Below are 27,629 nucleotides of genomic sequence, written 5' to 3'. Positions count from 1 at the left end.
AAATATAATAGTAAATCTCGAGATCATCTATGTATTTTAAGGTATCAAGAATTTGACAGTATGGTGCTCCTTGTCACTTGTCAATGTGTTGAGTTGTGAATCACAAAGCTACTCCCTCCGTTATAAATCATAATTCATAACTTTATCCAAAGTCAAATTGTTGTAGCTTTGATCAAGTTTCTAGGAAAATATTATAACATTTATAGTACCAAATAAGTACACTATTATCAAGACATACTTCATGATTAAACAAATGATACCAATAGGTGATACCCCGCGCGTTGCTGCGGGATTTCTTAAACAAAATTTTAAGGTGAAATTTGAAAGTAGAAACATTAAGGTGATTGCATGGCAACATTCACAGAAAATCGGCAAAAAAAAACATAGTGGGTTTTAATTGCATGTGATAGTGCATTGTTGAGGTGGACAATTTGCATGTTGAGAGAAATCTCTAGTGGGGACCAACTATATAGGTTTTATAGATAAGAAAACTCACCCAGACAAGTCGACGCTTCTTGGGTTCTGTGGTCACAGGATTACAACCGGACTCTGATAAAAAAAATTACAACCACTCCTTTCGTCTTGGAAAATACAAGTCCTGCTTCAGTTAAATACTCTCTCCATAAAAAAATGTAAATCTCATTTTTCAAAAAGTTAAATAATTTTAATTTTGACCAAATTTATACAAAAAAATACTAACATTTGTATCTCCAAATAGATGTAGTATAGAAATATATTGCATGATTAATCTAAAGATACTTATGCTATAACACAAATATTAATACTATTTTGTATAAATTTGATCAAATTTGAAATTGTTTGACTCCTCGAGAAGCGAGATTTACATTCTTTCTGGACAGAGAAAGTAATTTTCAATTTGATCAAATTTGTACAACAAATTACTAATATCTATATCTTTCAATAGATTTAGTATAAAAATATATTACATAATTAATCCAATAATACTTATTTTGTAATATAAAGTTTAATATTATTTTATATAAAGTTGAATAAAATTGAAATTGTTTTAACTCCTCGATAAACGAGTTGCATTCTTTTTTAGACTGAGGGAGTACATTTCTGTTTTCCAATTGGTGGATGAAAATCTAACAGCTCGGTCATTTTCTCTCACCTCCAAATGCATCAGTGATGTTCTTTGTTCACGAGCTCTCTTGTCCCTATCGAGGTAATAGGATAGTAATTTTTTTCATGCCAAAGTGTCACTAGTGATCAGTGGCAGATGCAGGATTGAGCTCTCTCTTGTTCTTCTTCCTCCTCACGCCTCCCCCTTCCTTCTTTCTCTTCAAATGGGGGGAGGGGGGGAGGTCTTAGGGGTAAGAGGGCTATGGAGTTTTTTCTCCCCTTTTCTCCGCCCCTACTAGTGAGGTGTTTAGGTAACATCCAGTCGCCTAAGGAACAACTTTCTTCGTTTTTTCCTTCATCGTTGCATGCCCTGATACCCTCATCCGATCCTTTCCATCATCCCTCTTTCGTTGCCCCAACCTACCACCGCCATAGGCTAGCTTGCTGCGAGCCACAAACATCCCTTAAAATCTGCCAGTGGTATATGAGTTTCACCTTGAACTTAATCCCAAACCTAGATTATTAATTTATTGAACAAACATGGTACAAGTTTTGCAATTTCTTTCTTAGGATCAATTCAGACCATACTGACTTTATTTAAAAGAATTCGAGGTGATATTATGCTCATTTCATAGAATATAGAATATCCTTTCCCCCAAAACGTTTTACTGCTCTTTTGATCATCTTGGAGAGTGTTGTCATTGTTGTTTCTTATTTAGTGAAAACTCTCGAGTTTCTCACTTAGTTGAATTAAAGATATCAATTTCAGTTCCAAATACTTGGTTCAAGGTAAATAAGAAGGGAACATATCTGGTGGAAAAAACTTTCATAAAAACTCGTGAAAATCATGAAAAAAAAGTTATCTAAATTCACGAAAAAATCACATATATAGATGATATGATGATAAACAATCTTGTAAAATATATTGTCCAAACTCGACTTCGTTTGTGAGATATAAAAATAACAAATTTCTAACAAATCATTTGGACAACTTCTTGGCTTGAAATTTATTATTTTTATATATCACAAATGAAATCGAGTTTGGATATGATATTTTACAAAGTTGTGTATCATCATATCATCTACATGTGTGATTTTTTTGTGAATTTAAATGACTTTTTTGCCGTGGTTTGTATGGATTTTCATAAAATTGTGGTTTCCACCAAATACATTCTCAAATAAGAAACTATATAATAAACAACTTGTGAACGCAAGCTGGACAAAGATTTTTATTGCGACAAAAAACCAGTTTAAGTTTTTTAGTTCAGTTCCTTTTTTCCGTCCTTCATACTTTATTTTTTAAAAAAGAATAAGCACGCAGCACATGCTCCTTCCAGTCATATAAAATATGACATTTTGTATATACAGTTTAGCATGCATTTAACTTCAGCTTGTTTTTGAAACTAGTAGAGTGCACGTGCAGCACGCACGTATTAACAGACATGCAATAACAATAAAGATCTTCACAGAATAAGCATCTAGTTCCATTGTTCTCTATATAGAGCAATCTAGATGAAGAATAGCATCATGTGGAACGAATTACAGGTCCTTTTTTGAAGTACCGGAATGCTAGCTCAACACACACAAAAAAAACTGATATGGCAGCTTCATGTGTGACTAAATTGAGTGTCAGGGGCCATTTGAGCTTCGTGCCATTGACATTGCCCAGCCTGCCATCTGTTTTGCTTCGCCGAACACCATGGGCGCAGCATGTTATAGTTCATCATCGATCTGTATGGTACCACTGGAAGGAAAAGGAAATGAAAAGGCCGGATTTTAGAGCAATCAAAATAGGAGAAAAATGTGCAATGTGTGAATGTACAAATAGGCCTGCATCGTTATTTTACAAGAATGCTAAAGAATCTAACAGTTGTCATGGTCTTGATCACATTTTCCAATTCTGAGGAGCTTGTTTTTATCCACTCAGAGAGCTGCAAATGAACCAGAAAAAGAATCGCAATCAATAATGTATTTTTAAAAAGTATTAAAAAATAGTTTTGTTTAGTAGACAATAATTTATCATCACATATAGGAAACTTGTTTTCAATAACAAAAACATAACACTGGGCACAACTATTGAGATAAGCCACTTTGTCCTTGTACGATAGTCCTTTTCTTTTTCCATAATGTGCTTATGTTTTCCCTGCAACATCCCTCTGAAATGAATTAATAATGTATGAGTAAATAAATAATTGCAATTATGGGCAGCTAGTGTTATGATATCCATCTTGTTCAGAATTTTCAAAAACACAGGCAAGCATACACGTCAAATACCCCCACTTGGCAATCGGCACTATAGGGGATTGGAGCGATTTTTTTAATCAAATGCTATAGTAATCTGATGAGTTCACTCTCACATTTGTTTTTTATAGCCCGCAAATCAGCTAGGTGGCACATTGTTGCCCTAACATGGGGACCTTAGTTCTGTTAGATTTAAAGTATCTGAAGAGCAAAAGCAGTAATAATGTTGGTCAGTATTTTAAAGAGCAGAGCCACTATGAGGTGAACAAATTACATACACTTCTGAAATGATTCAAACTTTCAAAAAAAATAATTGTCATGCCACGACATACCTCTAGGATAGATCAGTATTGACATCAATTTAAAAAAAAAAAACTGTAAGGCATCGGCCACTTCAATCAAATCCAACCATGGCAGGAGCGTAATTGATGCCAAGTCTATTTGCAACCTGTATCTGAAAATATAGTACCAGCATATAGGTATTCAAAGAATACCATTATTAAAGTTACAGTGTTAATTATTTCAAGTTTAAAACTGCACATGATAATTCCAGAATTCAATTTCTTTTGTAAATGACTGCAAGCAAAATTCGAACATGCTAATGCTCCTTCACAAATCTCATTATGTTAGTAGCATACCAAATAAAAAAAAGGCTACTACTGAGATCGTCCTTCATGAATCCCATTATGTCCTTCACGATCATGAGGTGCGCCACCGCCAAGCTCGGCCAGACCCGTTGCCTTCTCAATCTCAAGCCACTTCCAAACTCGCTGAACTTAAACTTACACGGTTCCAGCTAAAAGCAAGCAACGAGGCATTACGGTGGGTGCATCCAAGGCAAGCCGAGCGAGCTCAAACAAGCAAACCCACCTTCTAGCTTCCCATCTCCCAAAACCCATCCACGCTCGAGAATTCGGGCGAGGGGACTCACCAAGTTGTTGCCGTTGATGCAGCACTTGTTGGCGGGCAGCTTGAGCAGGCCCCATCACCGCCGGATCGCCCTGCGCCTCCAAACCCTGCGAACCCATAGCCGAGCAAATAGAATCACCCAAAAACCCACCGAAATACCATTAAAGTATTAAAGCTGTGTAGGAATAATGCTGATTGATAGTGCCTCTCGATTTGAAGTGTCAGACCAGGTAAAGCAAAGAGCCTAGCCCTACAGTGCTGCAAATAGCCCAAATAGCTTAAATTAATTAAACTTCCACTCCACTAAAGTTCCATCATGTTACCTGTTCCATTGGTATTTCTTAATGTCAAGCTAGTCAGATAGACATCAGAGTATAGATAGCACAGCAGAAACAGGCTAAAGAGTCAGAAACATAGGAGCTAAAGAAACAAAAATGAATAAATAAACACATCCTTAGTACTAAGTAGAAACCAAGATGCAAATAAGACTTGAAGCCCAAATGAAATCGATGTAAAGAAAAATAAGTGCTCTAATGATTCTGAAGCAATCTCCCACTCTCTTAGCTGAGTTCTTCTCGTCTCCAAAGTACTGCAAAAGGAGCACCATTCTTTGTAAATAAGAAAGGTCAGAATCTCTTTAACTACTATTCTTCAGCACATGGTGAGATCTAGCAAAACCCTCAACATTATATTATTGGTTGTAGGATCCCCGCATGAAAGCATCTAACGCTTTCCATGTTATGTGATCCAAAACAAATTGTTGCCAAATAAATTAGCAAATTATATTTATCCAAACAAAGATTATCATATCAATCATTAGGCAATCAAAGTTAGCCAGTTCTGTGCATAGTACCAAGTCTTAGGTCAGCTAATCTACTCGGCACCTTGTGTATGTACACATGAAGTCATGCATTTCTATTATTGGAAGAAATAAAAGAAGCTGCATCATATTAAATTTTTTTTAAAGATTGGCATCATATTAAATTATTACCCAACTCTGTGCAGGCACGACTCATGACACCAAGTTATAAGCAATCAAACTCACTATTCCTCTTATGTTTAAGCAGCAGCAACAACAACAACAACAACATAGCATTTTTTCCCAAGCAAGTTGGGATAGGCTAGAGATGAAACCCGAAAGAAATAAGCTCAAGGTTCAGGCAAATTGATAGCTAGTCTCCAAGCGCTCCTATCCAAAGCTATCTCTTTAGAGATATTCCAATCCTTAAGGTCTCTCTTAACCGACTCATCCCACGTCAGTTTAGGTCTACCTCTACCCCTCTTTACATTATCGACCCGCTCAAGAACCCCATTACGTACCGGCATCCCGAATAACTTCATTCCGGACTCTATCCCTCCTTGTGTGCCCGCAAAACCACCGCAACATCCGCATCTCTGCTACACTCAGTTGCTGGACATGTCGCCTTTTTGTAGGCCAACATTCAGCACCGTATAACATCGCCGGACGAATTGTTGTCCTATAGAATTTGCCTTTTAGCTTTTGTGGCACCCTCTTGTCACAAAGGATGCCAGAAGCTTGCCGCCATTTCAACCAGCCAGCTGAAATTCTATGCCTAACATCTTCATCAATGTCGCCATCCTTTTGTAGCACCGATCCTAAATACCGAAAAGTATCCTTCTGGACCACCACTTGCCCATCTAGACTAACGTCTCCCCCCTCATGCCTAGTCGCGCTGAAATCGCACATCATGTACTCGGTCTTGGTCCTACTAAGTCTGAACCCTTTCGACTCTAACGTGCGTCTCCACAGCTCTAACTTCCTATTAACCCCTGCCCTACTCTCGTCAACTAGCACCACATCATCAGCAAAGAGCATACACCAAGGGATCTCACCTTGTATATCCCTTGTGACCTCATCCATCACTAAAGCAAATAAATAAGGGCTCAATGCTGACCCCTGGTGTAGGCCTATGTTAATAGGAAAGTCAGTGGTGTTGCCATCACATGTCCGGACAAACGTCGTCGCATCCTTGTACATATCCTTAATGAGGGTAATGTACTTAGTTGGGACTTTGTGCTTCTCCAAGGCCCACCACATGACATTTCTCGGTACTTTGTCATATGCCTTCTCAAGGTCAATGAAGACCATGTACAAGTCCTTCTTCTGCTCCCTATATCTCTCCATCAATTGTCGTATTACCTCTTATGTTTAAGCAAGCCACCAAAATACCATAACATATTCACAAATGGCTTATGATTAATTAGTTTTACGACTCATGCTGAGGCTGGAGGCAACATCAGATGGCTTATGATTAATTTAGTTTTATTTTTCAGGAAAATAGCCGAATATTTACATTCGGGGCCAGCTGAACATTCTCACGGAATTAGATTTGAGGGCAAACAAAAATCAATTTAGGCATACTACCAATCCAATATTCAGTTATCACTTTATATTAGTTTGCTTACTGGAAGACATGCATGTCTAAAAAGGTCACAATCTAGCAGGGGAGCAAAGTGCATTGCACTGAATTAGTAAAAAAAAATATAGAAGCTGTACTGTAAGCATCATTCTGCTAGAAACATGTTCCTATAACAAAAAAATTTGGTAGTTTTAACAGCTCTTTTTTTCAGATAGGCTTGGTGTAGCTGTTTATGTGCTAAAAAACAGATGCTAATAACAGCTCATCTATAAATGCCATTCAGTTATCATGTTCTCTAACAGAATCATTGATATAAAATTTTCAGATTCTCTAACAGAACCATTGATGTAAAAAGTGATGTAGCAGACTACATCATGCATACAGATAATGAGCAGGTGCACATCCCACCTGAGCAGCGCAAGTGCATAACCAAATCCTATTATTTGACACATCTAAGCTGACTCATACAGAGAGCATGAGTAGAACCATTACCTGAAAGCAATCAGTTCCATAAACTCAGTGTCAATCTGCAAATGCATTGAGGGAACCATATTCATGATTAATCCCATAAAAAATGCAAGCCGGTTAACTGAAGAACAAATATCAGAACAATCTTTTAGTCTAACATTAACAGGACAATCCATTTCTTACTCCAGTCTCCTCCTTGACCTCTTTGACAGCTCCTGTAAAATCTCCTCTGACTGCCACAAAGCAACCAAACATTCTTCAATAACGGACATCGCAATTAGAACTAATATCATACCATGCACCCGTCTAATTGTCTGACTCCTTAACACATGGATGAATCCCGTTGGGAGTTTCCAAGCACCAAGCGGCGTTGAAGCAGAATACTTCTCATGCACCACAAGAACCTTGACGAGTGCTCAAGGAAATAAAATGCCGTCAAAATCACATACAGCAAAAGAGAGACAAAAACATTTAGAGAAAAGTAGCGCTGAGACACCCCTCCACACAGCAGCAATGCTCTTGCCATTTATAGAAAAAGTATAGTATCCAGCTTCCAGTACTTCACAAACAAGTATCAATTGTGAAAAATGGAAAAGAACATACCTTAAGAAGTAACCAAGTTCAGCTGCAATTCCCAACTTTGGACATGAGGCAAACCATTCTCCCAATGTATCCTTGTCTCACCCCACTGACAAGAAAAACAATATTTCTCCTATCTGAGCAAAGAGTATTGATAATACTCACAACTTCTGGGCTAGATGGCTTATTGATGTAAGTCTAAGGAACCAAAGTTCCATCATAGTCAAGCAAAATAGCCCTTCTCTCCGAAATTTCATAAGCATAAACAATTGAATCTATGTTAAGCTTTGTGAAATTAGGGTCCAAGGTCACCACCCTGAAACCGAAATCCAACCCTATGCCCCAACAAGTCCTCCTAAAGTGGTCCTTACAAGCCCTTTCCAAGTCAGGGAAACAAAAGCAGGGATATGTAGTTCATAGCTAGAAAAAAAAGGAGGGATATGTAATAAACCATTCAGTCGGGCAGCAGGGATCACAGCTAGAAAAAAAAAAAGCAGCCCCAATATGCCCTCCAATTTAATAGAGGTTACATGCTAGAAGTTGCATATTAAGAAACTTAAAATGCTAACCTTGAGCCTAGTTTAGATCTCAACCTAATATGAGAATTTTCAGTATCTGTTGAGAAACAAAATAAAAAGAAAGAGAGCATAAGTGTACATGCAGAGAATGGAAGGGAGAAGGGAAAAGAGCACACATTTCCATAATTTCTTTGCAAATGAAAAAAAAAACATGTGTCCAGGGCTCCAGGCGCATGTAAGTAAGATGTGTTATATCAAAGGTATGTGTTTACCTGATACTAAATTAGTAGGTCAAAGGAAAATACAAATGCTGATTGATGGTCACCTCATGAGCTCCGTAGTTGCAGCAATCTGTCACTCTCCTGCTAACTTATTTCTTCTTCTCCAATATTCCATATTTCTGCAGAAAATAATTAGGATTTCAACACTCAACAATGTAGATAGGAATCACACAAAACTCCTTTAGGCTACTGCATCATATCAGACAAAACTCCATTGAGTTTGGATATGTGAAGCATGGCATCTTCTTTGACACTCACATTTTGTCTGGTCCAGTTTGTTTGCTATCGCAAGGACTTTAGTTTTATGTGATATAAACAAAAAATCAAACTACATCAGATCTGCACTGTCTGCTCTGAACAGACTATATATAGCCGGATTAGGGCTTAACGACCTAAAAAATCAGCAAGCGGTTAATGACCCAAAAAATCATGGTTCATGAAGGGATTCATGTACATGGTCACTCTTTGTGCCATTTGAGAATAAGGATCATTTTCAATCAAACACATTTGAGAAGCAATTAGCCAGAGGTGAAAATTGAACTATCAGAACAAAACTATAAGCAACCAGGCATGGTAGATACCATTATCTACAACTGAAGTGATACTCTATAAATCGAATGTAGTAACAGTCCTATGGTGCAAAATCCATCCTGAATTAGACTATTACTATATCTCGTCAAAAGATGGAAAACACATACATGAACTCAATTCAAAGGCACTGATACGCAGACCATGCAACTGAAGACATAGTACCATATGTTAGTGCTAAGCCTAAGAACTGCATGCTGGCTCCACAGATATTCAGAAGGTGCTGGTAAACAATATAGTGTGCCATTCAAATAAGTAGCAGTTGCTTCAATCAAACCAACACTGCACCTCAAGATATGGATTTTGGATAACCAACTCATATTCACTAAGTTATCATTTCTCCTCCCAACGAAGAAATGATTTTTTGTCTTGCCAATGACCATTTTTTCAATTAGATGTGATTAAATATGCTGGTTTTTTTATGGCATTCATCAAAATATTTAAAGACAGAGACAAACGGTTGGATTTGGGTATACCTTATGCAAAAGAGCATGTCCCTTTGAAAAAAAGAACTGCACGACCAGCAGAGCTCGATGGCAAATGTCAGAATAGTTGTTACCTGCATTCCATAGCTTGGTTTCATCAGTATAAATGATAAAATGGCGTAGGAAACTACCAGGATAGAATAGAACTACACTACTGCCACTATGAATCACCAGACTGATAGTAAAAATGATAAGATAAAAAATTATACTGAACTCATTACTTTCCTAGTGCTTGCTGCAGGTTGGTACCTCGAATCCGCTCGCCCTCTCTGCGAGCGGTTTTAACGGACGAGCAGTTCAGGCTTTAGTTGAATGCACGGGCATTCGCCCCAGCGGAGCTGACAGCCACGTACCAGGTTCATGGTACAGGGGGCAATGGTGACGGCTTGGTGGAGGCAGGGGCGATGGCCACATACCTCGCCATAGAGCTTTGATGTAGCAAGATACTCGCCATACAAAGCCGGCTGCGCCCGTCATTGCCTCCATGCACCGAGCGGTGGCAGCCCGTCTACTTCCCCACAATGCAACCTCCATCCCCTCAATTCTCCCTGCTAATAGCCCACCACCCAAGCTCCTCCTCCCGGCTGTCCACGGCTCCACGCCTCGAGCTGACTGCCCTCCTCCTGCTGAACCTGAGTGCCGGATTGCCTAATAGCTAATTCACCGAACACATCGTGAGCAAGAGGGACTAATCAGAGATTTGACACGGTAGCGGGAGGCCGACGATGGGGCGAGTTCCGTGGCATGCCGGTCCAGGGGCGACGCCGAATTCGGGGCTGACAGCGGGGGCCACGGATCGGAGCGGATCATCGTGGATGCGCCGGATTGGGGGTGTTGCCGTCCACTTCGAGGGCACTGGCTCGTTGGAGTTGGAGGAGGCGTTGGCGAGCGCGGCAGAGAGCCGAGGAGCCTGGCGGCTGTGAGGGCCCGCGAGGACGTCGGCGGGGAGGCACGTCGGGGACGCCGGAGCGGGGAGGCATGGACCCGCGTTGGTGGCGCGGTTGGGGGAGGCTGGAGGCAGCCGGAGCTCGAGCGAAGGGGAGGCCGGAGGTGCGCGGATCTTGGAGGTCGGAGCGCTTGGAGCCTGTTGACTGCCCTCGAGCTGACTGCCCTCCTCCTGCTGGTGGCGCGGTTGGGGGAGGCTGGAGGAAGCCGGAGCTCGAGCGAAGGGGAGACCGGGAGTGGCGATGGTGCAGATCCACGGAGCATGGGGGATCCGCGGCAGGGAGGGCGGCCGCCGCGGCGTCGGGCGTCACGCCCGTGGGGAGTCTGCGGCGCGCCCTCGCCATCTTGTGGTGGATCGAGCGAATGGAGAGGGAGGCCGGCGGGAGATGGGGAGGGCGAGGATAGGCGGCGAGGCGGCATCCGCAGCACCCGTCGATCTGCGGGCGGAGTCGATGGGGGCGCCGGCGTCCTGGGGCGCGAGGGGGAGGCGGCGTCGTGGGGGAGGAGCGTCGCGAAGGAGAGGGACGTCGCCTCTCGCCAGCCCTCGGAGCCGCCATCACCGGAGCCTCCCCCGCGGGGGGCGTCCGGGTTAGGAACGGAAGGGAAGCAGAGATTTCGGGCGGGTACGGGCGGACGGGTAGGTGAGGGTCGGTGTAAAAAAACAGAGCGAATCGGCGGAAACAGTCTAGAAATATTGTTTTTTTTTTCACCGAGAAGGTTTAACTAAAAATATTCTGATTAGTGGGCCTCCGTGAGAGGGCAGGGATAACACTTTTAATGGAAGGCTATTTCAATTGTTTTCGTTCCTTATAGTATAGATAGATAGATGGATCGAGCGAATGGAGAGGGAGGCCGGCGGGAGATGGAGAGGGTGAGGATAGGCGGCGAGGCGGCATCAGCAGCACCCGTCGATCTGCGGGCGGAGTCGATGGGGGCGCCGGCGTCGTGGGGCGCGAGGGGGAGGCAGCGTCGTGGGGCAGAAGCGTCGCGAAGGAGAGGGACGCCGCCTGTCGCGAAGGAGAGGGACGCCGCCTCTCGCCAGCCCTCGGAGCCGCCATCACCGGAGCCTCCCCGCGGGGGGCGTCCGGGTTAGGAACGGAAGGGAAGCAGAGATTTCGGGCGGGTACGGGCGGACGGGTAGGGTGAGGGTCGGTGTAAAAAAACAGAGCGAATCGGCAGAAACAGTCTAGAAACATCGTTTTTTACACTGAGGATTTTCGTCGAGCCAGGGTTCAACCAAAAATATTCTGATTAGTGGGCCCTCCGTGAGAGGGTAGGGGTAACACTTTTGGTGGGAGGCTATTTCAATTGTTTTCGTTCCTTATAGTATAGATAGATAGATGTGGTATAGAAATACAAGTGATCGGAGGTATTATATTGCAATGTAACTTTTTTTTACAGCTGTGTTTTTTAGATCTTTCTAAATGAAGTATAAAACAATGGTTCTACAATTAAATCCTGCCGAACAAAAGAAAGTTACTATCAGTAATGAGCTTGGAAAGGCCCACTTGGCAGCCTCGGTTGCCATCGCGCGGCGACCGGCGACGGCTCTCGCAAAACCGGCGCGGTCGGACCTGGCCCGCGGTGCGGCCACCCAATCCAATTTGGCGGTTGGATCCAGCGTCCAGCGATCTGCATCATCTCCTCACTGCACCACCCCACCCGACCCGAAAAGTCCCACGAGACAGACAAGCCTCTTGCTCGCCGGAGATCTCCCACTCGCACGGCCCCTTGCCCCGCGGCCATGGCCTCCGGGCAGGACTCGTCGGGCACGACGCTGATGGATCTCATCACCTCGGATCCGTCGGCAGCCTCGGGCGCCGGGGCGTCGTCGCAGCAGCAGTCCTCCTCGGGCGGCGGCGGCGGCGGCGTCGGCTCCCTGCTAGGGAAGCCCGCGGCGTCGACGGCGGATCGCAAGTCGAAGAAGGGGACGCTGACGCAGATCCAGAACGATACCATCTCGGCCGCCAAGGCGCTCAACCCCGTCAAGGTCCTGCCCCAGCGGAACAGGAAGAAGAAGGCGCGTCCTCGCCCCCCTCGCTCCCCACCGTCGCGTCATTTCTACCCTCCCCGCTCCAGTCTCACTCTGTAGTCTTTGCTTCTCGTGCAGCCTGTCTCGTACGCGCAGCTGGCGCGGAGCATCCACGAGCTCGCCGCGACGTGTGACCAGGTTCGTCCTGCTGGTGCTTCGGTTGGATAGAATTGCATTATGCTTGCTTGGATCTATTGCCTTTAGCTGCTCTTCTGCAATCCCTTTTGTAGAAAAGTTCCCAGAGGCAGCTTGTGAACAGCGTATTCCCCAAGCTTGCCGTGTACAATTCTGTGGATCCTTCGGTGGCTCCATCTCTTCTCATGGTAAGCTTGCTGCGTGCCATTCCTCGACTGCTTTTTGCTTAGCACACTTTATTTGTGGAGATGATACTTTGGCTACTCACAGCAAATTCAGCTATGATACCACAATTATGGTACTGAGATAATCTAATTTCAATTAGCTTGATTCACACCTTTGGATTTCTTGAAATATAAGTTGGGTCCTTAAATATGTGTTGTGCTGAAATCATACACTCCGCATAAACCATGGCTACGGTAACCTGAGATACTGTCATTAGCTTTATTTCCAATCACATCAATCTGCTTCTGTGTTTGCAGCTCCATCAGCAATGCGAGGACAGAAATGTTCTACGCTATGTATACTATTATCTGGCCCGTATACTGTCAGATAATGGTTCTCAGGGTTTAAGTGCTGCTGGTGGCATACCCACGCCAAATTGGGATGCTCTTGCAGACATTGATGCTGTTGGGGGAGTGACTCGGGCCGACGTTGTACCCAGGATAGTTGATCAACTTTCAGCGGAATCCTCCAGCGACGATGTGGAGTGTATGCTTTTATACTTTATCATTGTACATGAGTATATAATAAGAGTTATAATAATATGCAAAATATATGATCCAATCCTACCCTTTGCCATTTATTTGAAAACTCAAATATTTCATAAGGCTGCTTCTTGATTGCACTAAAGCCACCTGCCTGCATTTCCTGCTCAGTTTTTTATTTATCTATTTATCAAACCTAGACTCACGATCTCTTTTCTTTTGTTATTCTCCTTTTGGGAATTCTGGGTATTTTTTGAAGCAGTATAATGAGAACTTATATTCCTGGCAAACGTCTTGCTCTGCATTAAAGGCACCATGTGCTCAAGTTTATGAAATACCTTAGTTGAAATTCGGCATCCAGCTTACTGCTGAACATTCGTAACGAGCAATAAGAATTTCAAATATCGCAATGAGAGGATCAGCAAGGACAAATATTCCATGTCAATTAAATCTAACTCCTTATCCTTCTAGTTCCTTGTTGAATCATGCACCTAGTTATTCATTGTGCTTAATTATGGGTGCTGGCCTTTGAAGTTCATGCGCGGAGACTTGCCGCCCTGAAGGCGCTTACATCAGCTTCCACTAGCAGTTCAGAGATGATGGAAAAGATCTATGAAATTGTGTTTGGCATTTTGGAAAAGGTTGGTCATTCAGTGTTAATCATGGGTTGTTCAGTTACACCAGTCCTTAAATTTTAACTTATCTAAGCCCTTTTCAGTTTCCATGGTCTGTGGCTTTGGAAAGTTGACATTGTTCTCTCCATGATACATCTGGATGCTTTCAGGTTGCAGATACTAAACAGAAACGAAAGAAGGGTATTTTTACCAAGCAAGGTGGTGATAAAGAGGTACTGTTTCGATTCAAGAATGTGCATTAATTTCTGTACTGCTAACCTTTCCTGTTTGTATATAGAATGAATTATCTACACTTAACCATTCTCTTAAGGGTCTGGATATTACCATCGTTGACCACGCTAATTATAAGCATGAAAAACACATTAAATGCTACAGCATACTTAAAACTTGCAGGTTTTCTAAATTATATGGCAAAAATGATGGCCTCAAAATTTATTTTGAGCTGAAAATTACAATTCTGCATGATGTTGCGAACTTAACCTTGCGATGCTTTTCTATTAATTTTGCAGTCTATCATCCGTGGTAATTTGCAATATGCTTCTCTAAGTGCACTAAGGAGGCTTCCACTTGATCCTGGTAATCCAGCATTTCTGCACCGAGCTGTCCAGGGGTGAGTTTGGACTTATTTTAGGTCCATCATTGACCTTATATTCTGAACCTTTGTTATTTTACAAGTTCCCAACTGGATTTTTTTGTTTGAATACAAACATATTTTGGGATGGGAACATTGATGATTTCTTGTCCTCTTTTGTCTTTATAGTGCGAAAAAATATTAATTCACTCCTGAAGTAGCTACTGATTTTGATTTATTTATTTCTTATGTCACATTTTTGTATTCAACTATCTTAATACATATGTCAGGATGAACAGTTGATCCAATGTTTATCTGTCTGAAAAATCGTCCAATTTCTGCAAAAGATATTCAGAACTGATAGTCTTATACATATGTAGGAATATTCTATTTCATAATCATCTTGTTCTCATTTGGGTTGATACAACTGCAGGGTTGAGTTTTCTGACCCAGTTGCTGTGAGGCATGCGTTGTCAATAATCTCTGAAATAGCTGCAAAAGATCCATACTCTGTTGCCATGGCATTGGGTCAGTTTCCTCACATATTGCTAATAATTGCGCATACTGTTCATTGACCAAACATATGCCATTATGTTAAACTGTTGCTGGTCCCTCATGCACTTAAAACAGCAAATACTAAAAAGTGAACTGAAACAGTAGAAACTCCAGTTTTTCTTTTTTTTTTCTTTTTTTTTGTCTATTACTCTATTTATTGATTATATTATAAATTTTATTTTATGCCATTTATGTGGTTGATCAATCTCATGTATGACTTCATTTTATGCAGGCAAAAGTGCACAACCTGGTGGTATGCTTCTTTTTTCTTTTCTTAATTAATGTCTCGTTTTATCATTTGAACATGATTACGTTAGCAAGTTATTTCAGGTTAATAGTTTGCAACTTTTCTGCTAATATATGTTTCAAGCAATTTTTTGTTCCTATTTTCTTTTGAGGAGAAAGCAAGCAAAACAATTATAGTTTTCAATTGATTTGAGTTACAAGAATCAAGATCTATCAATGTTTTCTTCTGCGTGCAAAACACAGATAGGCCAATGAATTTTATTTCGCGAAGAAATGAATATATGTCAACTGCCCTTCATATATATGTCCTTTTTTTGGTGGTGGTGGTTGGGGGGGGGGATCTTCCTCGTAGAATTACATGCTCTGAATAATAGCAGGAAATGTGGCGTAACTTTTGAATAGTATCAGATTACAGTTACCATTTCTAACATTGGTTGTTCTTGTTTCCATTTTAAGGGTCAAGGGTCTTAGTGTATATATGGTTCCTTCTTATTTTGTCTACTTCAGTTAACTTGGAATCTCTAATTTTCACTTCGATGTACTTATGCGTGTACAATATCATTGTATCAAATTATTACAGGAGCTCTTCAGGACATTCTTCATTTACATGATGTTCTTGCCAGGGTCTACCTTGCAAAGTTGTGCCATTCAATATCTAGGGCACGTGTATTGGATCGTAAGTGCAATATTTTTGTTCCTGTCCTGAGTTCAGATGTGTGATCCATAATATCAGGATGCATATATCAAATTTGTTTTGATCATATACAATTTATACGCAGAGAGGCCTGACATAAAGTCTCAGTACAGTTCCCTTCTCTATCAACTTCTTCTGGATCCCAGCGACAGGGTCTGTTTTGAGGCCATAAATTGTGTGTTGGGAAAAGTTGACAACACAGAAAGGTACTGATGGTGTGGGGGAGTATAGTTGTATTGTTCAACAGCTTGTCACTAAATGGTAGAAGTATATTAATTTATCACTACGTCTTGCAGCACGGAGGACAGAGCTGGTGGATGGATTCGGTTAACTAGAGAAATTCTCAAATTGCCTGAAGCCCCTTCTGTAGCATCAAAGGGTGTTCTGTCAAAATCTAGTGAAAAGTCTTCAAAAGCAAGGCGGCCGCAGCCTCTCATCAAACTTGTAATGAGAAGGTTTGTGGCATCTTCTTATGACTGCACAAGTGGACAATGCCCCCAGTTTCCTGTATGCAACCCGTGGTTCATGGATACTTTGCTATTTGTTTCTTACTCAGATTGGAGAGCTCATTCCGTAGCTTCTCTCGTCCGGTTCTTCATGCTGCTGCAAGAGTAGTTCAGGAAATGGGCAAAAGTAGAGCAGCTGCTTTTGCATTAGGTGCTTATGATGAGGGGGCCCCTCTTGATGTTGAATCTCTTGATTCTGATCTTGAGAATCCAATGGCTGAGGGTATGATGCTGCTATAATAGATTTTAATTATATGTTGACACATTCAAGTGTCCTTTAAGTTTTAACTAAGATCATATACCTTCATTTAATTTCACACCGAGCAGGCTACGCAACTATGACATGCATTTTTCTTGTAGAATAGACTCAGTTTGGGTAAATTTTTCTTAATTGTGTATCTGGATGTATCGAATTTGTTCTAATTACCTAATATTGTTTTTTTAATTTAACCATGTGGCTTTTTCCATGTTTATGCTGTAGCTACCCGGAAGCCTAATCCCCTATCCAATGGTCATGGTGGAATGGACACAATAGCAGGGCTATTAGCATCACTGATGGAAGTTGTGCGGACAACGGTAGCATGCGAGTGTGTATATGTTCGAGCAATGGTCATCAAAGCTTTAATATGGATGCAAAATCCACATGAGTCTTTTGAAGAACTAAAATCTATCATTGCATGTGAGCTGTCTGACCCAGCCTGGCCTTCCTCTCTCCTGAATGATGTCCTACTAACCTTACACGCCAGGTTCAAGGTATTGGATCCCTTTCAGCGTGTATACTATATATTGTGCTTTGACCTTATTCTCAGTAAGCTGTTTATTTTCCCCATTTTGTTGTGTTATTATCTACTGTTTGTCTCAAATCACATCTGAGGTCAGCAGCAGAGTTTAACCATTCTATAGTGTCATTGAGTATTAGCATATTTAAGGATTATAACACTGTTATTTTTTTAAAAAAAACACACTACCTTTTTTATGTTGCTTTTCATTGGAATTTTTTAATGTGAGAGATTTTTTTCCATAACTTTTTTGTAATTTCTCTAGATCCTTTTTTCCCGATCGCTTTGGTTTTATAAGATTGTTTTAATGTTTCTTGCAGTTACTTTATTAATATATTTCCCTATACCTGATTCCTTGATTGACTTATATTCTGGTTTTTGTTACATGATAGGCCACACCAGATATGGCTGTGACTCTGCTTGAGATTGCAAGAATTTTTGCCACTAAAGTTCCTGGAAAGATTGATGCTGATGTTCTACAATTGTTATGGAAGGTAGACCTTTTGTTTTCAATCACTTTTGAATGTTGTATTGAACCACCTACCAAGCTAATATGCAAAGCTGCATTTACTTAAATACTCTATCATATTACCATTAGTTTCTTACAGCATTTGATGGGATGCAATCTTTAATTTGGCAATGGTTTTACTTCTTTTCTAGAATGACAATTTGAACCTCGCATTTTTTTTTAAACGAAAATTTCTGCCTTTCCAGACATGCCTTGTAGGAGCAGGACCAGATGGGAAACATAGAGCCTTGGAAGCTGTGACTATAGTTCTTGATCTGCCTCCACCTCAGCCTGGTTCAATGTCTGGACTCACTTCTGTTGATATGGTATCTGCCTCCGATCCAAAATCTGCAATTGCACTCCAAAGATTAGTTCAGGCTGCTGTAAGAACAATTTCCACTTGGTTAATTTATTCATTGAGTTTTGACCTTGGAACAACAAACATACTGATGTTTCGCCCTTTGATTATCAGGTTTGGTTTCTAGGAGAAAATGCAAATTATGCTGCATCTGAGTATGCCTGGGAGTCTGCAACACCACCTGGTACTGCACTAATGATGCTAGATGCTGATAAAATGGTTGCTGCAGCAAGCTCCCGTAATCCTACACTTGCTAGCGCTCTGACGAGACTTCAAAGGTGTGCATTTAGCGGCAGCTGGGAGGTGGGTCCTTTGCAAAGGACAATTCCTTTTATGTTTTAGAAAAACTTGACAATGTGGGGTGAGATGGTAATATGGTATCACCTCCTTATTTAGTTCTTTTTATGCCTTTTCCCCTCATCTTACTGTTAAACTTGTAGATCCGCATCGCTGCTGTCCAAGCCCTAACTACCATTGCAATAAGGTCTGGTGAACCTTATAGACTGCAAATATATGAATTTCTTCATGCTTTGGCTCTTGGGGGTGTGCAGTCAAACTTTTCAGAATTGCAATTAAGTAATGGAGAAAATCAAGGTGCCAGTGGTACTGGTCTTGGATCTTTAATAAGCCCGATGCTCAAGGTTCTAGATGAAATGTATAGAGCTCAAGATGATCTTGCTAGGTATGTTTGCCACTAAAATTCCTTTTGGCCGCTGGAGAACAGTCTTGAGGTGACCTCATTTTTGTAATTCTTTTATTGTTTTCTTTTTGCAGAGATATTCGCCAGCATGATAATAGCAAACAAGAATGGAGTGATGAGGAACTTAAGAAACTTTATGAAACCCATGAGAGGCTTCTTGATTTTGTTTCTTTATTCTGTTTCGTTCCGAGGGCTAAATACTTGCCTCTTGGTCCTACCAGGTACATTCTGTTATACCTATTCAGGGGCAGTCATCTTCTTAATAAAAGTTTTGCTGGCATGAAATTTACTGCATTTGAAATTGTCTAAGAACTAAAAGTATTCCGTACATCAGTCACAAATGCTTGATATCTTCAGTCATGTCTGTACTCTGGAACCTTGAGCCATACAATAACTTGTGTGCAAAATGGATGCCTGCCTTTATTTCTTTTGCCTCGATGCAGTATTTTGTTAGTATCCTGTCCCTTGACATCAATTATGTTAAATCTTATGACAGTGTCAAACTCATTGAGATCTACCGCAACCGGCATAACATAAGTACATCTGGTGGTCTAAGTGATCCTGCTGTTGCCACCGGAATATCTGATCTTATGTACGAGTCCAAAGATGTACATAAAGAGACCACTACTATCCAGTCTGGAATCGACCCTGATCTGGCAATGGCCTGGGCAGCAGGTTTGGAAGATGATGTTTGGGCAAACAACGCGCCAGCTGTGGATAAAGTAAGATTCTTTTCTGTGTTCTGTTAATTACTACTGTTATGTATATGCTTCTTAACTGTTCAAAGGCCATTTTCTGAGGAAGATAACTTACTCTAAATTACTTCATCATACTTCCATTTTCCTCATTGGCTGTGCAATTTGAGAATGGTATTTTTTTAACCATCGGGACTGTCTGATCCAATGGTAGGTAAAGGACTTCCTTGCTGGTGCTGGAACTGATGCTCCTGATGTGGATGATGAGGAATACATGAACTCTAGGCCATCAGTTGGCTATGATGATATGTGGGCTAAGACAATTCTCGAAACATACGAGGCAGAGGTAAGTGTTACTACACATGCTCATGGTAATTGACTCCAGGTGCTTCTTAAATGTGTACAGATAAGGCTTTGCTTTTTATCCTTTGCAGGAAGACGATGGTAGGTACTCTGGTGGATCCTCTCCTGAGTCAACCGGTTCTGTGGAAACCTCCATATCGTCCCACTTTGGGGGCATGAACTATCCGTCATTGTTTAGTTCAAAACCATCAAGTCACGGGGCTTCACAACAGACGGTATTTCTGCTTTATCCATGATGCTGTTGCTATGCTATTTTGTTTGGTGGCGTAGAGGGGAGGAGCCACTAGATTGCAGTAACTACTTACCGATGCTGCTGTCTGAGTTAGACAAAACAGATACCGTGGGTACAATTTTCAAAATTTGGATATGGTTCCTGATAGGTTTGCTTTTGCTTCAGATACGTGAGGAACCACCATCATATTCAACATCAGTACTACAAAGGAAGGAGTCATTTGAAAACCCCCTTGCGGGGCGTGGAGGTCGAAGTTTCGGATCCCATGAGGATGAAGATAAGAGTTCTGGTAACCCTCAGTCTGGGAAAGCGTTGTATGACTTCACAGCAGGTGGCGGTGATGAGGTAAGTTCAATCCTTTTATGCTCAGAGCTTGATGGACCGTTGGTTGTTCTGAAATCTTTTCTTTGTTATGTGGCACTAAGAATAATCTTTGGTGTTTTTGGTTATACTGTAACTCTCAATCTTAGCTACTGGAAAGAACTGGTATAAATATATTATTGTAACCATGCAGTTTAATAGCAAAATATCTCCGCACAATAGACCAGAACTAAGTCGATGTCAAAATAACCAGCTGGCTCTTTTCACTTGAATGCTAACAAGAGAACACTTCTTCATGTAATTTTTTTCAGTTGAGTTTAACCACTGGAGAAGAAGTGGAGATCGAATATGAGGTCGATGGCTGGTACTATGTAAGTTCTCGTCGCAGAATCGATTTTACTTATTTCGTTGCAATTGAACAGATTCTAAAGTAGGTGATTATTTTTATTTGTTCAGGTGAAGAAAAGGAGGCCTGGAAGAGATGGAAAGATGGCAGGTCTGGTTCCTGTTCTGTATGTGAGTTCATGATTACAGCCGTTTGTATGTTTGTCCATACTTGTTGAGTCGTCCAAGCTGTTTGGAGATCATGAGCTTATAGATGGCATGCGAGAATGGCCCTAAATGATCGTCACACAAACTTGTTGAGTGCCTAACATCATATATGCACGTGCCCTTGTGGAAGGTATCCATATGATCCTGCAATGTTCTTGCTGGGCGAGATTTACGTGTTGGTTTGTCTGTACACCATGAGTCCATTGAATTGATTGTTTTCACTGAGGTGGACACTTGCTTCAGAGGTTAACCGTTCATCTGTGCTGTTCTGCCCTGCCGGTATTTTGGAAGGTGGTTTCGCATCCCCAGTTTATCAGTTGTGCGATATATATGTAGTCAAATTGTAGAGGCATCATTTTTCCCCTCCCGACCATTATTTTGGTCTTGTGTATTGTGTGATTCAAGTAGTGAGTAGTGCTGTTAATTTTGTGTATATTTTGTTTCAGAGTGTATTATGGAGTATATACAACAGTGAGATCACCTGCAGCATCTGTTTTCTTTACCCATGTTGGTGACCCCTTTTTTCCCCAATCATTCAGCTTTTATCAAGGTCATCGTGCTACAATTTGCGCCAAAGTCATGCACCTCCCTGGTGCATCAACACTGGAATGCTACATTCTCGCCGACCTGTGTGGTTGTTTTTTTTATCACGAGACAATAGGGCAATTTACCTAAGCTTCCTCTCGTTCTGTGTACACTTTGGATGCTTCTTAGTTCTTACCCTGCTCCTTTACCATTCGTCTTTGGAGTTATCTCCCTGTCGGCTCCGTGATGGCGGCAGCGGCAGCTCCCCTCAGTTTTAACGGGCATTGCACAAGGCAGGGCAGCTTTTCGCTCGCCTGTCCCCTGCAACCTGCATGCTCTCTTGCTGCCATCTCCCAGATCGCGACTTGCATCCGAATGATCGGATCAGGATTCAGGATAAAGGAGAGCCAGCTAGTGGGGCAGCCGGCAGTGAGTAGGTTGGTAGGTATACGTGCACGTCTCGCCAACGCACCGCAAGCCGGCGAGGCAGCAGCCGCAGAGAGAAAAGGGGAAGCGACCCCGACGGGCGCGATGGGGAGGAGCGGCGCCGGCGGCGAGGCGGCGGGGACGAGGCAGCAGCAGTTCGGGAGCATGGACGAGTTCTGGGGCTTCTACCTGAGCCAGCACTCCAAGCCGGGGACGCGGCGGTGGCACTTCCTCGGCACGCTGGCCTCGCTCGCCTGCGCGGCGCTCGCGGCCGCCACGGGCCGCGCCGCGCCGCTCCTCGCGGCGCCCGTGCTCGGGTACGGCATGGCGTGGTACAGCCACTTCTTCGTGGAGGGCAACCGCCCGGCCACGTTCGGCCACCCCGTGTGGTCCCTGCTCTGCGACTACCGCATGTTCGGGCTCATCCTCACCGGCCGGATCGACGCCGAGCTCGACCGGCTCCGAATCCAGCCTCGGCCCGACGCCCCGGCGACCTCTGCGCACCAGGACTGATCCGCCTTGACGCTTGTCCATCTTCCATGCAGTGTTGGAGGACTCCTAAATCGATCATACCATTACCATGGAGCAGTTTGTGCCTGCTTCCTGGTAATATTGATACCAGTAATCACACAGGTTGTATCTCTAGAGACAGACAATCAGATATACCATGTTCATGGTTTCTGTGCTTTATTTCTCCGATCTTATTCTACTTTTCTGTTTGGTTTGCCTACAAAAGAAGTCTCACTAGTTTTTTTATTTGATAAAAAAGAAGTCTCACTAGTTCATTGAGAAGGGTTTGTTCATATCGGTTGCTTCTAGAGCCTTTACTTTGAAGCATTTGCATACGAGAAATTGATTAGAAGTGCATCTTCATATTGATTGCTCCTAGAGCCTTTATTTACTTCACATCTGAACCATGGGTTAAAACTTTATTTCCTGCCAACACAGCCAGAACAAAGAAATCTATTGCGAAGCGCGATCTCTTTAGAAATTCAAGATTACAGGCATTTCGATGCAGAATCATAAGTTACAGGGGGCATCATTAATCTGTACAGGCATTTCGATGTGGTTTCTTATTTTGCTGGTGGAAGCACATGTCCGAATCCTCTCCCATGGCCGGGGATACTGCTCAGCTGTCGCTTCTGCTCGGCTTGTCTGACGCCGGGTACACCTGAAACGAAGCAACAGACACCGTATGGCTCGTTGATGAGATGACAAGTGCCGAGACGGCAACGCATCATAGGATAAGCTGGAATCGTGCTCGATCTCACCGTGTCAGCCGACGGGATCCACTCGTTGGTAGCAGGGTTCCCCTTGCAAGAAGCGTGGCCTTCCGCTGCGTCGGGGTCCTCGGACAGCTTGAACGAGGCGCCCTTGTCTCTGTCCATCCTGATGAAGCCCGTTCCCGTCTGCTCGCGCGGCGATATTAGCACAGACAAAGGTAAAAAATGTTGGTAAATTCTGTAGCTCGTAAGCACTAAGATCACGGAAGAAATGGAGGAGTGATCCGAGTGACGAGCCAGGGGTGACCGACCGTGTGGTGCTGCTTGCCGACGCCGCCGAGATCCTTGTAGTACTCCGTCTCCACGAACTCCTCCCCTACCTTGCCGCCCTCGTAGACCAGTCTCTGGAATAAGAACAACAACCCGTAGGTGTCAGCTGCTTCTAGCTCAGGCTCCACTGCTCAAGAGAGGGTTTCGGCAGGGGAAGAGGGCCCGAGGGAGAGATCGACCTCGGTGTGGGCTTCGAGCTCTTGGAACTTGTCGAGCTCCGGGTGGGAGCTGTCCGGGACGAGCGCGTCGGCGTACACGGCGGAGTGGTCGCTGCGGGAGGGCTTGGTGTGGCGCTTGGGCGCCGCGTCGTCGAAGTACTCCCGCACCTCGGCCTCCCGCGCCGCCTCGTCCGCCGGGGACAGGTGCGCGTCGCTCCGGCTCGGCCTCGACATCGCCGCTTTTGCTTTGCTGGGCGTTCTGCTTTGAGCTGTGGGAGGATCGGGCCGCAGGCGCGAGCGGGAGGGGGAAGTTGCCGCGGCGCCGTGGGCCAGCAAAGATAAGGCCATGGCAAAATATCTCAGGGGCGGTAGGCGTAGCCGCTGCCGCTGATGGCTTACCGGGAGGGCGACTGCTGGTCAGATCGATCGTGAGAGGCGCGGAATGCTCGGGCGTTGCGTTCTTGTGCCCGGGGGGACCGCTTCAGTTTTCTTACTCGGTGCGAGGACGCGGTAAGGAGTCGACGACCGTAGTCCGTAGTGCGTAAGACTGTCCACCATGGAAGGAGCAAATGAAAGAGCAAATATACTGTTTGACACTATAGATATACTGTTTGGCACTGTAGACAGAGAGGGCGTGGGAAACGAGGAGGGAGCAAATTTGCTCTTGCTCCCTCCGCTGTGGTCAGCCTAATGCAACTATGCAAGGATAGACCGGCACGAACGAACAGTGACAAAGGCTTGGATGAACCATTTTGATCCACGCTTTTTTTCTTTTGAAATCTCTCACTGAGTACATGTAGCATCTGTTCATACATGCACACGCATCCACTCTATATACGCACACCACACATATACAAACAAATCTTAAATTATTATTAAATTATAGTAATTATATGTGGCTCTACACATGAGAAACTGCAGAGTTTAATTGTGGAAGAATCCCAGTAAGAAACACCGGCGCGTTAAACCCAGGGTTCGAAGTGGGCAGGCCGCACTCCAGCAGCGCTCCCAGCCGAGCTAGCACTCGTTCTCCATTTTGATCCACGCTAACCGTGCGTCAATTGGATCACGGCGACCGTTAGCTGCGCAGTTCAATCATTCTAACCTTGCTTGATTTTTTCTTTTTTTGAGGAATTGCTCGAATCTGTTAGCTGTATGTATGGAAGATTTTGACCCCATTTCTCATTTCTGTAAAATCTCACGGTAAAACCTGGAAATCGAGGCCCAATAACGGCCCGGAAATAGACCTTTTAAAAGGCCTTAAAGCCCAAAATGCGAAGCGCGGCCTGTGGCCCCTTTCCGTTCCTCATCCCCGGCGATTTTTTCTTTTTTATATTTAAAAAAAATTAAAATTTCAAAAATATATGTCCGTTTTGGAAAATTTCAAAAATATACCCCGGTCGCCCTATGGGGGGCGACAGGGCTCAAATGTAATTTTTTTTTCTTCAAATTTGCAAAGAAGTCCCTGGAGAAAGAAAAAAAAGGGGGGCCTGTCGCCCCCCCCACGGGCGACAGGCCCCTGTCGCCCATCCCAGGGGCGACCAGCCGGTGGGCCTAGCCTACAGGCGCCAGGGGGGCCGGTCGCCCCTCCTGCGGGCGACAGGGGGGGCCTGTCGCCCCCCCCCCCCACACGGGCGACCGGGTCAGGCCGCCTATATAAGGCCTCCCCCTCATTCTCTCCTCTCATTTGACCTCAAAAAATCCAAAAAAATCCAGAAAAAAGAGAGGGGTGAGAAGAAGGGAAGCGGCGAAGCTCTGCCGAATTTCGCACTTGTGATCTACCGGTAACTTCCGTATAAATTCGTTGATATTGTATAACAATTTAATTTAATTAGCAGATTAGCTGAATTAGATTTGGTGCTTTAGAACACTGGTTTAGTATTACAATTTGAGTACTATTACAGACTTTTTCAAATAAAATAATTATACATTAGAATAGAATTATTATAGTACCTTATTAATATTGCAGTATAAGATAATAGAATTATAACAGTACCTATATTTTCACACATCGATTTGGTATACGATATGTGCATTGCTTAAATTATTGTTTGTTATTTGGCGCACCACACTATAGCGCCAATGTCTTCGTCAGGATCAACCTACATTCCGTGGAGCAAGTGTAAAGCCACCGTACCCAAAGGAATTGATGTCCCAATGTGCTTTTGCGGTTCGTTATGCAAGTTCATGCAATCTGAGGTTTTAGGAGATGACTACGGCATGAGGTTCTTTATGTGTGAGAACTACGAATATGATCCACCTAAGCGATATGGCAAAGACCGGGCCAAGGTAGCAGGACAACATACGCTATTTTTCTATATGACCTAACATTGAGTTATGATTCTAACTTGTGTTGGACAAAGTCTCCTCCGCCTCTTTGTGATTTTATGCAGTGGTTCGACACCGTGCAGTCGCAGCAGGCAAAGCACATTGTGGAACAAAAAGCAAGATGGGCTGCAGAACGTTGGCGCCGAATGAAGCACGAGGAACAGCTAGAGGAAAAGCGCAACAAAGAGCAAGAAGAGATCCGCAAGAGGATGGAGGAGGTGGATCGTAAGGCGGCGGCCGAACGTGAAGCTGACAGGGAGAGAAAGCGAGAGAGGGCACGCCGTGCGAAGGAAGCCGGGCCCGAAGCAATTAGGAAGGGCAAATATCCTAGGTGCACTCAGTAGAGTAGTACCATGTAATCCCGGCATTTTACATTCCATAAGGCATGGTAGGTTTAGATGCAACAAGAAATTATCTTGTCGCGTGCACATGCCACTGCAATTAGTTGTTTATGTTTTAAGTTGAGAGCATAACTCTATGTGTTGTAGCCTTTACCATTAATTTGCAGTTGTAGCCGGGAGTCTATGAAATCTTTGAACTTTTTCTTAATATTTTCGGAGCTTTTCATGTCACTAGAATACTAAAAAACACACATTAATATCACGGGTTTCCCAAATGTCGCATTATTTTCCTAGACATACGTGACAAAAAACGACAACCCAATAGCAGTGCTCTTCCAACATTTCAAAAAGATGTGACAAGACGGCAACCACACCAGCTCACCTTCAAAGCAGTCTCTCTGGCGAGGACGACGGACCTGTCATTCTACAATGAAGGTCTGTGGCGTGTAGTGGGGAAGGCGGCATCTTGGCGCGATCGACCGAGCGGCAGTAATGCAGTGCTGTGAGTCTGCATGCACAGAGATACATCGAGTAGTCATTTCGAGAATCGAATCTAGCCTTTTCAGTGTTAGGTCAGCTAGCCTCTTCACTGTGTTGTCATGTAGGTTTTTTAGGTGCATTTACACTCCACACTCCGGGTATCAGACCTTTGTGCGCCTATAAATACTCCCAAGTTTGTGAACTCCCAGCACAACTCAAACATCAAACCTCATTGTATACCCAATGTCTGGAGGTGGGTCTAGCGGGAAGAATTAGTATGGTTTTGGGAAAGGAAAAGGGGAAGAAAAGGAGACCCCATAATATGGGAGGGGCCTCTTGGACCTGATTCCTTTCCGGAACCAGTGTTTGAGTTTTCGCCACAGCACAAGAGTGAATTTACCAATGAAACCCCTCTTCGACAATACGATAACCGTAGAGAACCGTGGCCAAAATGCAGACATGGTGAGGACTGCTTAGTGCAGATGTGCACCGACGGGATGGATGGCGGTCGGCGTTTCTTTAAATGTCCACACGTATGAGTAATACTGTTGTCGACCGAAACCCACTGGCGAGCAACGACGGGCAACACGAAGAGCCGGGAGGTTGCTGGTGCGCTGGCAAGCACTGCTCCCTCGTCGACGGCCCGCAATTTCCGTCACGCGCCCGGAGAATGTGTGAAAGCCGGGCGTGCCACCTGACCTATACCCGATCAGGAGGGTGTAGACGTGCTCCGAATAGTTTCCTGCATACA

The 27,629-nt window shown here is 43.5% G+C and overlaps 3 protein-coding genes and 1 long non-coding RNA gene across 20 annotated transcripts; 2 read left to right on the top strand and 2 right to left on the bottom strand.

Moving 5' to 3' along the window:
• Positions 1–2,492: 2,492 nt before the first annotated feature.
• On the bottom strand, positions 2,493–11,154 carry LOC120652909. 17 transcript variants are annotated; one of them, XR_005666685.1, is made up of 7 exons: positions 9,783–11,114; positions 9,525–9,607; positions 8,505–8,579; positions 7,686–7,770; positions 4,256–7,486; positions 2,952–3,239; positions 2,493–2,827 (listed from the first exon to the last, which is right to left on the bottom strand). It is a non-coding gene; the product is annotated as an uncharacterized LOC120652909 (long non-coding RNA). The 17 variants fall into 17 exon arrangements; XR_005666682.1 differs by having other exon boundaries at positions 2,952–7,770; positions 9,755–9,802; positions 9,887–11,154; XR_005666684.1 differs by having other exon boundaries at positions 4,256–7,770.
• A 962-nt stretch (positions 11,155–12,116) lies between these two features.
• LOC120652906 lies at positions 12,117–21,596 on the top strand. Its single transcript, XM_039930848.1, has 25 exons — positions 12,117–12,498; positions 12,589–12,648; positions 12,741–12,833; positions 13,128–13,356; positions 13,887–13,993; positions 14,137–14,199; positions 14,497–14,597; positions 14,992–15,086; positions 15,346–15,366; positions 15,940–16,035; positions 16,139–16,259; positions 16,350–16,508; positions 16,610–16,782; positions 17,041–17,312; positions 17,731–17,832; positions 18,053–18,229; positions 18,319–18,507; positions 18,645–18,886; positions 18,979–19,125; positions 19,401–19,626; positions 19,814–19,945; positions 20,034–20,177; positions 20,360–20,539; positions 20,827–20,886; positions 20,972–21,596. Exons 1-25 carry the CDS (start codon positions 12,223–12,225, stop codon positions 21,041–21,043), a joined length of 3,537 nt encoding a protein of 1,178 aa, XP_039786782.1. The 5' UTR covers positions 12,117–12,222; the 3' UTR covers positions 21,044–21,596.
• Positions 21,597–21,899: 303 nt separating this feature from the next.
• On the top strand, positions 21,900–22,807 carry LOC120652907. Its single transcript, XM_039930850.1, has one exon. It carries the CDS (start codon positions 21,968–21,970, stop codon positions 22,529–22,531), a length of 564 nt encoding a protein of 187 aa, XP_039786784.1. The 5' UTR covers positions 21,900–21,967; the 3' UTR covers positions 22,532–22,807.
• Positions 22,808–22,874: 67 nt separating this feature from the next.
• On the bottom strand, positions 22,875–24,116 carry LOC120652908. Its single transcript, XM_039930851.1, has 4 exons — positions 23,751–24,116; positions 23,553–23,645; positions 23,290–23,427; positions 22,875–23,189 (listed from the first exon to the last, which is right to left on the bottom strand). Exons 1-4 carry the CDS (start codon positions 24,075–24,077, stop codon positions 23,148–23,150), a joined length of 600 nt encoding a protein of 199 aa, XP_039786785.1. The 5' UTR covers positions 24,078–24,116; the 3' UTR covers positions 22,875–23,147.
• Between the last annotated feature and the right edge of the window lie 3,513 nt (positions 24,117–27,629).

Source organism: Panicum virgatum, chromosome 9K (genome assembly GCF_016808335.1).
Source record: "Panicum virgatum strain AP13 chromosome 9K, P.virgatum_v5, whole genome shotgun sequence".
Taxonomy (NCBI): Eukaryota; Viridiplantae; Streptophyta; class Magnoliopsida; order Poales; family Poaceae; genus Panicum; species Panicum virgatum.
This window is presented reverse-complemented; position numbering and strand designations above follow the sequence as displayed.